Source organism: Apteryx mantelli, chromosome 2 (genome assembly GCF_036417845.1).
Source record: "Apteryx mantelli isolate bAptMan1 chromosome 2, bAptMan1.hap1, whole genome shotgun sequence".
NCBI classification, from domain to species: Eukaryota; Metazoa; Chordata; class Aves; order Apterygiformes; family Apterygidae; genus Apteryx; species Apteryx mantelli.
In genome coordinates, this window is record NC_089979.1 from 166850510 (window position 1) to 166865811 (window position 15302).

Genomic DNA, 15302 nt, shown 5'->3' on the forward strand with positions numbered 1-15302 from the left:
AATAAGTAAAGTGAGCTCTTACCAAGCTATCCAGAAAGTCCGCTTCAGCCTTTTCGGGAAGGAATACATCAAGGAAGGAGTGTTGTTTAGCCTCTGATCCCAGGGAAAACACGTTTTGGCAAGCAAAATTCCCAGCTCTACTGGAAACTGTTCAGTCATGAGCATTTTGTCAATTGGGAGATGAATTAAGGCAATCGAATGCGTTGCCCTATCACCATCCCACCAGCTGGACTGTTGACCTGCCAACAAAAAAGGAACACTCTCTTGTTTCCTAATCATAGTCAAAACTGTGGTTTTCCTGCTGGCTTTTCTGGCCTGCAGCAACAGCAGTTGCAGTATGCAGGTTGTAGGGTTATCACTGGGGAGGAAGAAAGGGGTTGCTGCGTTTGTCTGAGTTATTTATTTACTTATTCAGTGAGTGTGGAAAATGAGCCATAAATTAGAAGGCCTCAAATGTGAGTGTCTGTTGACCTTGATTCAGTTAAAGGTCTTTAGGCATTAAATTCACATCGCTGACCTTCTGCAGCTAAACAGTTGTTTTTTTCAGTCTGAACTGGTCCAACCACAGCCAGCAAAGGGGGATGAACACCTCCAGGGCTGACGCTGGCTGATGGTGTTGACTAGAAGGGAGGGTAAAAATTAGTTCAGACTAAACGCATAGCTTTTCTCCAGCTAAAATGAGGTGAGATACATCCCCACCGTAAACATAGGTATCTAGCGCTGTTTTAGAGAGCTTAGCATATCTGAGGGCAGCTGGATAGGACTGGCAGATGCCAGGTAGGATCTATGTGGGACCATGCCCTCCTGGAGTGAAGGCTGTTGGCCAGGAGGGATACCCTAGGACATCTCGGTTGAGACTAGATACCTCTATTCAGGAGACTAAATCCCACCTCAGTGTCCAGCTCTTCCTGAAAGCAGTGGGGATTGGGCACCCAAATACTTCTTCAGTCTTTAGAGCCATCCACCTGGCTTAAAATCTCACGCCAAGTCGGCACCAGCCCTACAAAAGCCAGATTGCCTGTGTCTTGGGGTTTTAGTTATTGAACGCTGTTTTTTCCAGCGCTTTTTGCCTAACACAGATGCCTTTCCTCTGGGACTGGATTGAGAAAGGCAACATTTTTTACATTACAGCTGTACAAATTTACCTGACTCTGTCAAGAGCCCACTTTTCAGAATGCTAACAATGCATCAGCCTCTGTTTTTTGAAAGGTGATAATAAAACATTTTCTTAGAAGTAAATATCAAGCTATAGAGGTAAATATGCAATCAACTAATCTAGGCTTGAATTTTTAGTGAAGGGGAGACACAGCTGTGAAGTACTTGTTAATGGGCTCGGGAGAAAATTTGCTGCATAAAAAATTGTAAAATTATGTTATGAAAGTACAAAGTGCTTTTCGAACCCTGATCAAAGTTGGAGCTGTATGAATTAATTTATAAAGTGAACCCAAGCTATTTATAGATGTGAGATGAATTTGGCAATAGTTTAAGTCCAGAGAATTTTAACTTTCCTTGGAAAAAAACAGAATGTTTTGAAAACAGAACATTTCAATCTTTCTTTTTAAGCAAGTGTTCTGGAAACCCCTCACTTTTTTTTAAAGATAAAGTAAAAGGGGAAGAAACACTAGAAGTTAAAACGAAATGAGTATATGGTATTTCAGATGAGCAAGAATAAAATTTTTTTAGATCTGTTTCTCTTTGGGAAAAGGAAACTTTTGAGCATCAAGACATCTCCAAATTATTCACCCCCTTACAGGCTAGCAAAAAACATTTGTTTACACACTACTAATGAAGGCCTATTCCCAACCTAAAGAAAATTACAATCTGAGCAAGGCATGTGGTAGAAGAGAGAAGAGACCAGGCTGGGTTAATAGGAGATGGTGAGGATAAAAGTTAATATGCTAAATTGCTTTATAATTTTAATCCAAAGGGCAACTTATATTAAACAATTGCTCCTTCAAAGGATTTCTGGGCTTTCTGTCTTAAAAACTTGTTTGGCAAATATATGGGTAGAAAAATAACATGCACATTTTCAAATGAGAAGTATGAAAAGGTCTTTTTTTTTTTCTTTCTATGCTTATTTTGAATAAAAATGTATGCTTTTTCCCAAACTCAACAATAGCAAACACTGAATCAGTGAGTTCCAACATGAAAAGGCTGTTCCTGTGCTCCTCAGATCTGTCCCAGAAGCTCACTCAACTCATGTTTTTCCTACATTGCGGTCAACAGTGACTGCATAACCTCGTGCTGTGACTGCTGCTCTCTTCACATCATTTCTCTTTGCGGCTGAGTTTCTAAATAGGTTTCTCCGGCTGGATGCAAACTCTTTGAAAGATGAGGTGTTTTTTGTTTGGTTTCATACAGCGCCTTGAGGAATGGTACCTAGATTTCTACTTGCTATTGCCATAGCAGAGAAATCAGGTATTCCCTCCAAATTGAGAGCATGTTGGTAACGCTAACAAAATTGTATTATGCAGCCTCTTGTGTAGCTCCTGGCTCCTTTTTTGGAGTGCAGATTGTTACGATCCACATTTAGTGATTGAGGTAGTTCATAAAGTATGTGATGTAAGGAGTCCCTGATTAATTACCTGGGCCTTTATAGACACTGTTGGATTACAAACATAATATAATTAGATCTTACTGAGAAGAAACCACTTGGGGGGAAAAAGTTTTGTCATTGGGAATTTCCTGCTTTTTAGCTCCCTGATCTCTTAATCTGCATCTGAGATTTCATTCTTAGCCGTTGATTTGGCTTTTTTTCCGCATTGAGTTAGCATGAGCCAGAAGGCAGACTACGTGAGCATGGAGGGAATAAACTGTGTAAGCAGAGATCCTGCTGCTATTGGCATGGATTTTAAAGCTGCCATCTTTCTGCCCTAGATAGCTGCTGGTGTTCAGTTAGTCAAGCAGGGCTCCCAGAGAATAACGAAGCAGAACTGCTCCTAGTTGTCAGAAAAAGGCAGGTTTTTCAAGGAAGGCAAGAAGGGAAATCCTGTTTTTTCAGCTGTCACTGGGTTGTACTCCCTTCCCTCAAGCACATGTAAAATAAGGCTGGATGCACATCCCTGTTGTGCAGCGACCCGAGAGAGCTCGGCTGGCCGTGAATCACCTGGAACGCATCCTTGAGATGGTTGGCCTCACTCTTTTCTTCTCTACTCTTTCTGTAGGTGTCCAGCACACGTCCGGAGTGCAGCATCATGCAGGAGATTGAAGAAGAGCGCCACCAGTGCTTGGCGGAGCTGCCCGGGGATAACCAGACCTCAGGTATGGGGCAGCTCTTTTCCCTCCCTGGTCTGCAAGCCAGCATCACCCAGCTTCGCATCTACCTTGACTGTGCTGTTTCTCACTCCTCCTGCTGCAGGAGCAGGACAGCAGATGCTGTGGCTGGATTCATTCCAGCCAATGTGGAGCTCTTGCATTGCGAGGAGTCCATGGAGAGAAGTAGGCACTTCCAAAGTGTGATTCAATCAAAAGTTTGAATAGCTTCCTGGAGATCACCCACCATCTCCTGGCTGAGAAAGCCTAGCTTAGGTGTCTCAATGTGTTCAAGCCGAGAGAGAGATGTCTCTTAACTGAAAGTGCCTTTAACCAACTCTTCCCTGGGCTCTGAAAGACTGAAACTTTCATGGGCCCTGGGTTTGCTTCAGGGAAAATTATGGCCACCTACTCCTTCTATTGAACTGCTTTCCTATCCCAGTGCCAAGGTTGCTTCTGTCCTGGAGGCAGAGCGGAGGCAGGAAGGATGTGCTCCAAGGTTGCAAGATATTTATGAGGTTGGATCAGGTGGCTGCAAAGCCCCTCGTTGTTCATGTGACATGAAGCACACGCTACATGAGGCAGTTCTCTTGGAAGGCTTTCCAGGACCCTAATCCACTCCTTTCTTCAGGAGAGAGGCTACAGCACATGGCCAAGAGGGGTGAGCTTACAGACCAAACTGCAAGACAGGACATGGGATGGGGTCAGAAGAGCCTGTGCTGGTGCAGTTCCCCAGTGGGTGGCCTGCACTCGGCTTGGGATAAGGAGATTTTTGGCTCAACCGCCCAGACTCTGGAAGGCACAGAGAGAAAGCTGGTGTTTTTGGTCCTGTCCTGTCCACAGCGATGTTGTCAAAGCTCCAAGAGTGAGGACTGCCTCACTCTTGGGTGTTCGACCTCTCCTCCTCCAGGTGCCTCTCTCAAGTTACAGGTCCTGGTTTTGTGAGTGAAAAAGGTGTAGGACCAATGATAGACCACCAGGCTCTGAAAACAAGGGATCACATTGCCAGGGAAAGGGGTAGGAAGATGCATATCCTGCATGAAATTTGCATCCCACTTCTTGAAGGAGTGAAAGATGTTTTCTCATCCTCTTTCACTCACTGTTGCTTTTGATTAGGCTAGACAGAAGGCTTGCTCTGCATGCTCCGTATTAATGGTAGAGTAACATTTTTGTGCCAAGCCTATCCCTGGAGGAGCTTTACTGAATGCAAGGATGGCTTTTGGCTCCTGCTTTTATCTGCTAAGTTATGCTTTCCTTTGATTTGGAAAATATTTCAAATATCCTTTTACAGTTAAATAGAGCAGTTTGAAGAAATGTTCTCTTGGAATCTAGTAAAGAAGGGAAAAGTCAGGGTAGTTAAAAACATTCATTTGAAAGCCAGCTAAATGTTTTATTTAATTTTCAGGGGCATTTAAAGAAATTCAATTAAATACAGTTGCATTCAAAATGAAAGAATAAATACTTAGCGTTAAATATTTTTTCCTGCTTTTTCAAAATGATTTTCCTCATTTCCTCCCCCCCCCCCTTTGGAAAGTCTCAGCAGCTTAGGTCCTAAATTCACCCAGGTATACTCCAAAACACTTTTTTTTTCTCCACTGAATAGATGGTTGAAAGTATTTTGCCTGGTTCTAACATAATAACATACTCAGTCATATTTCAAGCCCTTTATATCCAAGCAGTAGCAAGTATCTAAAAATCTTCTGGGGTTGGTTTTCATACTGGAATGTTGAAATACTGGATTGAAAGGATTCTGCATTTCTACAACTCACTATCAGTAGTCATTAAACTGGACTGATTCTGAAATCATGGTGGTGAGCACTATGAAATATTTTTAGTCATCCAGAGAGTATCTGTTACTCTTGAGTCAATGTAAGATGTCATTTGTGTATGTGTGCACATCCTGGGTCAAAGTGGTCAGTGATGACATCAATGTGGAACACTGCGTGTGGACATGTTTCTCCACAGCATGTATCCAACCAAATATTACAGCGCCAACTGTGCGGAAAGCAGTTGGCATCCATTTGCCCCCATGCATCAGTAGGCATTTAAGAGTTAGACATCAGAATCTGAGCTAGACTTTCACAACCTCCTTTGCAGTCAACAGAAACAGGCATCTTTAAAGAACAATTAATCTGGCTTTTCTAATGAGTGGCTATGATACATCTGGTGAATCATCTTCTGAAGATGCCTGTTTTGAAAGTCACGTGGACAGCTAACTTTTAAGTGCCCAAATGGCATGTTTCCCCCTTGGAGTGTCCATGGCACAAGTATGTGAGCACAAGTAGGAAGAAAAGCTGTTTTTCTTTAGTGAGGTTCCCTAACTCGATGAATGTAACTGGGCACAGTTGCAAAATAAAACTTTGGGTACAGGGTTTTTGGTGGAGAGAGATCTTGCAGCTCCCAAATTATGAGAGCAATTACCATTAATCTAAGGAGTGTTGCTGGAAAGAGAAAAATCCTAGCACAAAACCTCTGTGCTAAATCTTCCAGGAAATTTCAGTCCCACAGGGAAGGAGAATGGAAAGCAATTGAGATTCCCTGCCATCCACAATGTATTGCCTTGATTTATGAGCAGGTGTGTGTATTGCCTTCCACACATACAACATCCTGTTAGCAAAAAGAAAATCACTTGAGGTTTAACAACCAATTTATTATCCTTTCTAATTAAATGAGTTGAATTAAGGAGACATGCAATTTCAGTACGTTCTGGAAATAAAGCTTTGTTTAGAAGCCATTATCAATTGTATTGATTAGAAGGGATTAATCACAGGTGTAATCTGATGTGTCAAATAATTAGTCATTTATTAACCACACCTGATGGTAGCAGTGAGCTTGATCACTAGCTCAGGATAAGCACTATAAACAATATCCACTTATAAACAATAATGTCTCTCTTAACACTACTTTGTTTTTGCAAAACCATTCATTATAGTGGGTGTATTTGCATGGAAAGCATTAAATCTGTGCTTTCTTTCAAATTAAATCTTTGCATTTTCAGAGCTGATAGTAGGTTCCAATTGCTGTTGCTATTATGAGCAGGCCTGGATCACAGATACTACTTATTGGCAAGACCAGAGCCTCTCTGTTCCTTTAGGAGTGTGATTTAGTGTCCATGAAGATGTCCATGTTTGAGGAGACTCAAGCAGGGATAGAGGAGAGACACAGGGGTCACAAATGGAATGGGGTGACCAGGTCTGAGGAGAAGAGGTTAGCTTTTCAGCACAGGATAGCCTGCAGAAGATGTCATTAGGGAGAAAAACAGCAGGGAAGACCAGTTTTAGGTAACAAGCCAGAATAAGCTGGCTATGAATTTGAAATCTGGACTTTAAAGGAAGTTTCTGACCATCAGAGGATATTGAACAGCCTTGCTAGAGGAGATCTGGGGCAAGGAGTTTTATTGATTTCATGAGAGCTTGCCCAGTTTATGAAAGGGTCTGTAAGATGTGGTTGCATGTTGCACACAAGATTGGATTTCATGTGCTGGACTTCCCTTGCAATCTACTGCCCTGTTATTTTGCCTCGATGCTAAGATAACTGGTAAAGATGCGCAGTGATAATTGAGATTGAATATAGAAGTCATCACATGGGAATGACTTTTGCTGAGGGATTTCTTTCACCTAATTTTAGGTATCTCTAACTTATTCTGGCCAAGTATAGGCCAAGTATAGGCCACCTCTTTTAGGATGAGATGAATCGTGTTCAGAGTCTCTTGACTCTGATGACTAGATCTTCAATAAGTATGATGGGAGTCTTGGTGAACAGCTCAAACAGATAGCTGTGTTGAAAATAACCACATTACTCGGATGAACGCCGTCCTGTTGTTCACTGGTGTGGAGGGGATTTGGACAAATAAGGTGAAGTCCCAGTTCCATCATTACAAATGATGAATCTGTGTGTTCACAGATTTGTAGCATTATTTAAAAATCTCGTTAAAAACTTGTTACTGTGCAAATTGTATGAAACTTCCCTGTTCAATGCAGGAGATGACATACAAACTGCGTCGTCTCAATTTCAATGCAAACTATGGAGGAATGCACAGGGAATGAAAGTCCTTTAGAAAGAGACTGCTGAGAGCACGGCTGCACCTATTGCACTAGTCTGTTATATGGAGACTTCCAGGCTGAATACTGGGTGGGAGTTAATTCAGACAAGGGTGAGAATTTGATTTAACCATATCTTTAGCGAAACAAGAAAAAGTTTTGGTTGTGGAAATTCAGTTTTCAATAGATTCTTTAAATCCTGGTCACTGGAACTTTGCATTTTGTACAGGACCTCTTCAGTTTTATGAAATCCTTGTGGTCTGATTTCCAGCAGTCTTGTATGTGGTGCTGCAGTCATAAAGCTCAATAGTATTCTAGTTCCTAGGAGGGACTAGCACTCTTTCCTTGGCACACTCTGTAAATGAGATGAAATAACCTGGTGGGTTATTTCCCACCAGGGAAGTGGGAGGTTGCAGGACTTGGATCATTGGTCTGATATTCACCAGCACTATGGAACAAATAAAATGCCTGTATTTTTAAAAGCATGTGAGCAACATATCTACGCTTCCACTATAGCCAGTAATGATTTAATCAGTTCCCACATGGGCATGTAATTCAGTTATCTTGAAATAAGCATGGTTTGAAATGGCTTAAGGTATTTAAGGCATATCCACAAGGGTATCTGTGCCCTTAAGGAGTGGTCTAAACATAGATGTCTCATGCAATGTAAGAGGCTCAAGCACGTCTCACCAGGCCACTGGCTGCTGCTTCAATAAGACATGGGTCTCCTGTACATTCTGTTTTCTAGACCAGTGCCCTAAGGTGTCTCAAATGGTATGAGATGTCTCAGGCAGCTAAACTGAGTTCCCTGTGTGTAAACACAACTGTAGCATGTATAGGCATATGCCATTTAGCTTTAATCTCGGATCCCAGCAGCATGGACTATCCCAATAGGTAAGTATCCAATATCCTCGGTGATCCTCAACTGCAGATAGCCATGGGCTAACTTGGCCCAGCTAGGCAGTGTGTGAAAGTCCACAGCTCCCGTTGGTTTGAGGAGAGTTACTGTGTTGCTAAAAGACAGTTGTGACCTTGCCTATACCTTTTCTGTAAGGTGATATAGATGTCTCTTTGCTGGGTTTCGATGTGTTGGGAAATGAATTTCGGTCATACTTCCCTCCATCATGCAGCCAAGGAGAAGGTGCTGTTGGGTTCCATCAAACACAGCTATACCCCAGTATTGGACTAGTGAAATCTGTAGTTTTGTCATGTGTGAGGTGCCTGGCTTTTCTTTCTGGACGTGGGCCACTCACAGCAGGCATGGCTGGGGTGCAATAGATAAGATACGACTAATGACCCAGCTCATTTGTGGTTGTAATGACATGATGCAAACATGAATCATGCACTGTGACTGCCTTAATTTTCCATCCTAAACATGTTTTAATCCCACTCCATGCTACTCTAGTGGTTGTTTTCCCTGAAAACTTTACCCCACTTGATATCCATAAATTATTGCAACTACAGCAGTGCTATTGCTGAAATTAAGTTGGCTCCTGAGTCTCTTGGCCTTAGTTTTCCTCCTTTAAAATAGAAATAGTAATATCTGCTACTTAACAGGGGTAAGGTAAGGACAAACAAACAGATTGAAAGCTGCATGGCTGTTTTGTGATCTGGAGTTATAAAAGCACCTTGTGAAGACAGAATAATGGAAAATGCAGCACTTTGGCAGCACTGACAATTTCAATTCTCAGGAAGCTACTCTGCACCTGGAGGGAAATAACACCCTCAAAGAGAAAATTCAGGGCATCCAAGTTAGATTACCTCTTCTCTTTCCCCTCCTTTCTTCTCCAAAATAAATCTGTATGTAGTATTTTACATCAGTCTCTAATGGCTGCGGGTGCAGTTTTTGTTGGTGATATGGCTGCAAGTCTTTTTTCCCAATGAGCTGCTTAGGGAGTTCCTCAGGGAAGCTCAAGTTATATCTAACACACACACAAAAAAGGCATTGCTCTAGTTCCCAGTGCCAAGCACTGCAGTACATTAATGGGCACGAAGAGGTAAGAGCTCCAGTCCTGAAAGTCCTCCGGCATCCATCATAGCAGAGACATTTAGCACAGCATCATCTCGGTGCATTTATACTGCCAGTGACTCCACGGCACTGCTTTCTGCAAGGTCGGTGTATTTTATGCAACTGGTAACAGGTCAGCTCTGTGGGTTCAGCTGTGTAGTTCAAGAGGATCCCAGTTCATCCCAAAGTTTCATCAGCCAAAGCACGCGGGAGTCTTCCTTTTCGTCCTGAAGCCTCCCTTGAGAGCTGAGTTTGGTCCTGGAGGAAGAAACAAATTCTGCTCTTCGCTGTCCCAGGGCAACTCCAGGATGACTTCAGCCAAGTCAGGCCTGAGATGTGAATCCCTTCACGGAGAGCTCTCCCTGCCTCCCTGCCGGATGAGGACGATGGGATGCTTTTGGGAATCACCCTGCAGAAAGGAGTTCCTGTTCTGCCAAGCACCTGCTCCTGGAGGAGGCTTCACACTGCCCAGCAGCCCTCCTGGGGTGTCTTCTTGCTTTTCTCTTTGCTCTCTGGCAGTACTGGGAGAAATGCATGCAGGACTGCTTCTCCGGCGGTGTCTCCTGCAATGCAATCTTAAATAAGTAAATATGGCAAAGCAATCCTACAGCCTGGGGTTCTCCTAGGTGCCTAGTAGTTTTAGGAGCATATAATGAGTTGAGTTCCTCAGTCCTCTAGTTACTTTGAAAATGCTTATGTGCAGATTTCAAAAGCCAAAAACGTGAACCCAGACGCACTGAAAACCAGGGTTTTACTCCTGACACTTTTTCACTCAGGACATCTGTATGCAGTACACTGCTTAGCTGATAATGCAGTTAGCAACAGTAGGGAAACTCTCACGGATTAGGAAAGGATGGCTGAGGGGAGTTTTGCTTTCCAGGCCTGAAGACAGTGGCAAATCTCTTCCCATATGGAGTGTTGCTGAGGGCCCAAAGGCATGCTGCGAGGCAAATCTCACCACCTTAACTGCATTGCTTCTTGCTGACTCGCACTCGCTTTCGTTATGTAACAATCCCAGAGCACAAACTAAGGGATTTTGTTTTGTTTTTTTGGAAGGAAAACTTCCTCTCTCCAGGGCTGCAGCTTACAAACAGCTCGGTTTAATTTGAAGTATCCGATCAAAAAAAAAAGAAAAGAAAAAAGTAAACCTCTCTTTCTTTCTTGTTTTTTTAACAGTGAGACAGCCAAAGCAGTCAAGTTGAGGTCAGCTGTCTGTGCTCATTATCTGTTTATCTCGTTATTGCTAATCAATTCCCTCCACAATCAGATATTCTTTCGGAAGTGTGAGAGTCATTTAAGGATGGCATTGAACAAGGTACTGCGTGATGCATGTTTGCATGGGGTGAACAGCTGTGTAGGCTGTGCCGTTGTGCAGGAAAGCATGATGCTGTAAGGTAAACGGCCTTCCTGGAGAGCGGCGGGAATATCTGACAGCACTCTGGTGCGGGAATACTGACCAGAACTTGGTGATTACTTCAGTGGCATGGAGGTTTGGGTGTGAGTGAAAATATTCAAGATAGAGAAGACCATTAAACAACAGAAGATTCCTGACAACAGAGCCTAATGATCTAAGCAGAAGGGATGCAGTTTTCTTCATTAACGTTGTTCCTTGGCTTAGAATCACAGAATGGTTGAGGTCAGCAGGGACCTCTGGAGACGGTTTAGTCCAACCTCCCTGCTCAAAGCAGGGTCAACCACACCAGGTTGCTCAGGGCCATGTCCAGTCAAGTTTTGAATATCTCCAAGGGTTAAGACTCCACAACCTCTCTAGATAACTGTTCCAGTTTTTTAACCACCCTCGCAATGAAGAAGTATTTTCTTATGTTCAGATGGAATTTCTTGTATTTCAGTTTGTGCCCATTGCCTCTCATCCTGGTACTGGACACTGCTGAGAAGAGTCTGGCTCCATCTGCTTTACATCCTTCTATCAGATATTTATACACACTGATAAGATCCCTCCAGAGCTTTCTCTTTTCCAGGCTCAACAGTCCCAGCTCTCTCAGCCTCTCCTCATGAGAGATGCTCCAGTCCCTTAATCGTCTTAGTGGCCCTTCGCTGGACTTGCTCCAGCAGGTCCATGCCTTTCTTGTACTGGGGAGGTCAGCATTGGACGCAGCACTCCAGGTGTGGCCCCAGCAGTGCAGAATAGGGGGGAAGGATCACTTCCCTCCACCTGCTGGCAATGCAGCCCAGGATACCATTGGCCTTTGCCACGAGGATGCATTGCTGGCTCATGGTCAACTTCTTGTCCAACAGGACTCCCAGGTCCTTCTCTGCAAAGCTGCTCTCTAGATGGTCAGCTCGGAGCCTGTACTTATGCAAGGGGTTATTCTTCCCCAGGTGAAGGACTTTGCACTTACCTCTATGGAACTTCCCTCACTTTATGGTTTGTTAGGATTTGTTTTTCTCCAAAAGGGAAAACCTGCTTGATTTGGATTCTAAATTCTTGCTGAAGTTAAGTGAAAGTGAAGTGAGTCCAGAATTTCACAGCTGGAGGCTGTCAGCATCTCACGGGGTCAGACTGCTGTTTTATATATCTGTACCCTACAGTTCACTAATGTGGGGATAGCTGAGGTGATTTTATAAGTTCCAGTGTGGGGATTGCTAGTAGCCATCAAGGAGCTGCTATAGTTGAGTTGCTTCTACTACTGATTTGTTTAATGATAGCTTAGGTACTTCAGCGCTACACTTTATATTTGCAGTCTAGACCTGTCTGAATTCCAAGCAGGATTTGAAACCCAATCAAAAAGTCAGAAAAGTCAAAAATATGAAAGAAAATAATGCCAAACGTACCCCCATCCCAGTTCACATGTGAGTAACTTGGACACGCTTCACACTTCTTGTGGGCGACTGAGCTGAGTCCTGCAAGCTCATCATCAGCACTGTTGCATGCAAACAAATCCAAGTGGGGAACAGCCCATGGTGCTTATCCTCCATAAACTGCCTTCACAGTTCCAGAGACCTGCGGTGGGCACTGGCTTGACGGACCAAATTTGGAGCTTGGGTTTCTTTGTCCATCTCTTTGCAAGAAGTCAAGGCATGTTTGATGGGAGAAGAAGCAGTGAACATATGGAAATTAAAAGTCAGACTGGAAAAACGTTAATGAAGTTTAAATGAGGAGTCTGTTTATTCATCACCATCTGTTTATAGTGCAGTAAGATAAGAAATAATTAATAGTTCCTTGCTTGTAAAAGTTCAAGTGAATTCTTACCTTCCCAGTTGCGTAAGACCTCCCAGGATGTATGATGCATAGGTCTGGGTTTGTATGACGGCCCTCTTATCTACAGCTTGCCAGGTCCTCCATCATCAGACCAGGCACTGCGTGGCTGACTGCAGCACAAGGGCTTCATTTGTGTGCTCTAGGTAGTGCATACAGAAGGGGGGGGATGGACCGCTCACCCAAGGCTGGGAAGGTGGTGCTTTTCCTGGCTGCATCAAGGCCCCTGGTGGTACAACCCTGAGACCTCCCAAGTGCTCACGTGGGCACTCCCTACTTTCACAGAGATCTGGGTGGGTTTTTATTATCAAAAACCTGCTGTTTTAATCTCAATGAAGTATTGGAGGGGGCATTCAGACGAGCCACTGCACTGGCAGATTTGAAGGGTGGTAGCTTCCAGGAGGGATAAACGTCTTGGCAGATGTCCAAGGGAGACTCAGTGTTGTAGCATCAGATGGCACTGGTGCAGCCAGAAGGCAGTGCCTGGCCCCAGCCTGAGAAGGCCTGCAGAGGAATGTTGCCTGCAGGCAGACTCTGTCCCCTTGGTTCAGAGCAGTCAAATATACAGTCAGGAAAGACAGATCCTTGGACAGAGGGTGATCCTGACCCATTAGCAACACATCAAAAATGTTAACCTAGCCAACTGCCATGGACATGCATGGTGTGTCTCTGAGAGCAGAGGGCGAGGAAGCTCTAGAGCAGTGTATGAGCAGAAAGGGATGGCTTCAGCCCATGGATTAAATCATCTAAATTCAGCTGTCTGTTTGAGGTAGGTGTCTGGACTCCCACTATAAGAGGGTTTGATTCAGCTGTCCACACATAGATGTGCAATGCCATTCGAGATGCTCTTGGATAGCCAGTGTCCATTCGTCATTTCAGAAGTGTCTCGTGGCATATCCACCAGCCCCTCTAAGAATGTTTCATATATCCTGGGATATCACAAGTGATGTTAAATGTCTACTTCTGGGTACCTAAATCAAGCCCTCGGGAGCCCCTTGTCGCAGTCCAAGCCTGCTCTATTATCTGAAGTCCAGACACCTGTCATATCCAGCAGGACTCCCGTTATAGAGATGAAATTCAAATGCGGATCTACGCAACACATAATCACTCTGCCTTGTACAGCTAAGAGCTGATTTTTGCCTTGACCTCACCTTTCTATGGACACGCTCATGAGATAAGGCATTACAACATCTGTTTTCTGCCTTAATACACTGCAGGGGTGGAGGCTTTGCCTTTTGTTTTGCCTGTTGCTGAAATGTCCTGGCTGCAACCTTTCTAATAAACAGCAGTGTTTATTTGACTTAGGAACAGCTGTCTTGTAGCTTTGGGGGATTAACAGCCATTTAATGGACATAAATCTTGTACTGAAAAAGGCATTTTAGTTTGGAGAATATCTAACATTTGGAAATGCCTTCAGGCTTTTTGGTTACTTTTTATTTTAGCATGGGATAATATATAAATGCACAGAGTCAGTTATGCAAAGGTTATAAAAATAAGCAGGAGAAAATGCCATTGCTACAGACCAAAGGAAAACAAAGCATTTGCAAAGCTTTGAATAACTGCTCAGATGAAATCTGTTTATGCAGAGCTTTGAGTTTGTTTCTGACAATCATTTGTATTTGTCCCCCTCCTGTCCCATCAGATTTCTCCAGAAGTCTCCTTCCTGAACTTTTTTTTTTTCTTTTCTTTTCCTGCTGACTGTATCAGGGAACTTTCATGATGATATTCACCCTTTTTACTTTGGATAAGTTTATTGGAAAATGTTGCATATGCCATAAATTATGTTGAGCTCCCGTTATAATATATGGCTGTGATCCAAAACCTGCCAAAGCCATTGGTGACTTTTTCCACTGATTTTACTGTGCACTGGATGTTCTGTAACCTAGGTGCCTTTATTTCTTGATATATGGAACTTTTAACATAGGAAAATGAAATTATAGAGAACTGTAGAAGTTGAGGTCAGAGGTACCATGCTTTACATCTACCAGGTCTATACAGGGCTTCTCTTACAGAAAACATGTAAACTGTAGGTGCCTCGCGGATTTAGCTTTTCTTTTTTTCCTTTTCTTCTAACCATAAAATATGCCTTAATTTAAAATCAAACCCTAGGTGGAAATGCCTTTCTGTTCCTTTCACCCCTCCCTGCAGAGCCAAGGTGTAGGTCTTCCACACAACCTTTCCTTCCTCTGCAACTGCCCCTCAATTTTATGGGTAAAATGAGCAACTATTCCAGGACATTTAATATGAGAGCCAGATTGTAAAGGCTTCACATGGATGAAGCCCTCTCCAGCTGTGGAAGAGGACAGCAGAATCATAGCCAGCATCAGCTGTATCTTTCTAGTAGCTGGGACAGGCAGTCTGTAGCTACAGTGTGTTTCTAGTGGGGTATTTTATCTGAGCCCAATATTTGCCTTGAAGAAGAGCAACAAAGCAGAGATCACAGCTTTGGCTGAGAATCTCTTCCCTTGCCAAAGCAAGTCCTTTGATCTTGAGGGTACAGGGTGAGCCTGTGGAATAACAACAAGGTAAGTCACTTAAAAATAAATACTCCTCTTCATCATGCTGTTAATTGCTTTAGGAGAGAGCTCTCCGAAGCTGATTGCAGACTGATACACCCTCGGCACATTGCCAAGGGAAGACTGTCACTCTCCTGTTTGCCTTCAAGGAGCAGGTCTAGCTGAGTAGGTCAGTAGGAAGGTTTGCATTTCATTAGGGAAGCCAGGTCTCCTGAGCACTGGTCTTGGTGCTGCCATTCAGTCATCTGCCACGCACATTTAGGCAAGTC

The 15302-nt window shown here is 43.5% G+C and overlaps 1 protein-coding gene across 1 annotated transcript in view; it reads left to right on the top strand.

Annotated features, from left to right (window-relative positions):
• The window catches only part of LOC106498925 (vasoactive intestinal polypeptide receptor), a 122872-nt gene that overhangs the window by 39960 nt on the left and 67610 nt on the right, over positions 1 to 15302 (top strand). The window contains exon 2 of the mRNA XM_067292003.1: positions 3165 to 3261. Within this exon, the coding sequence (XP_067148104.1) occupies positions 3165 to 3261 (97 nt within the window). The remainder of the gene's footprint in view (positions 1 to 3164; positions 3262 to 15302) is intronic.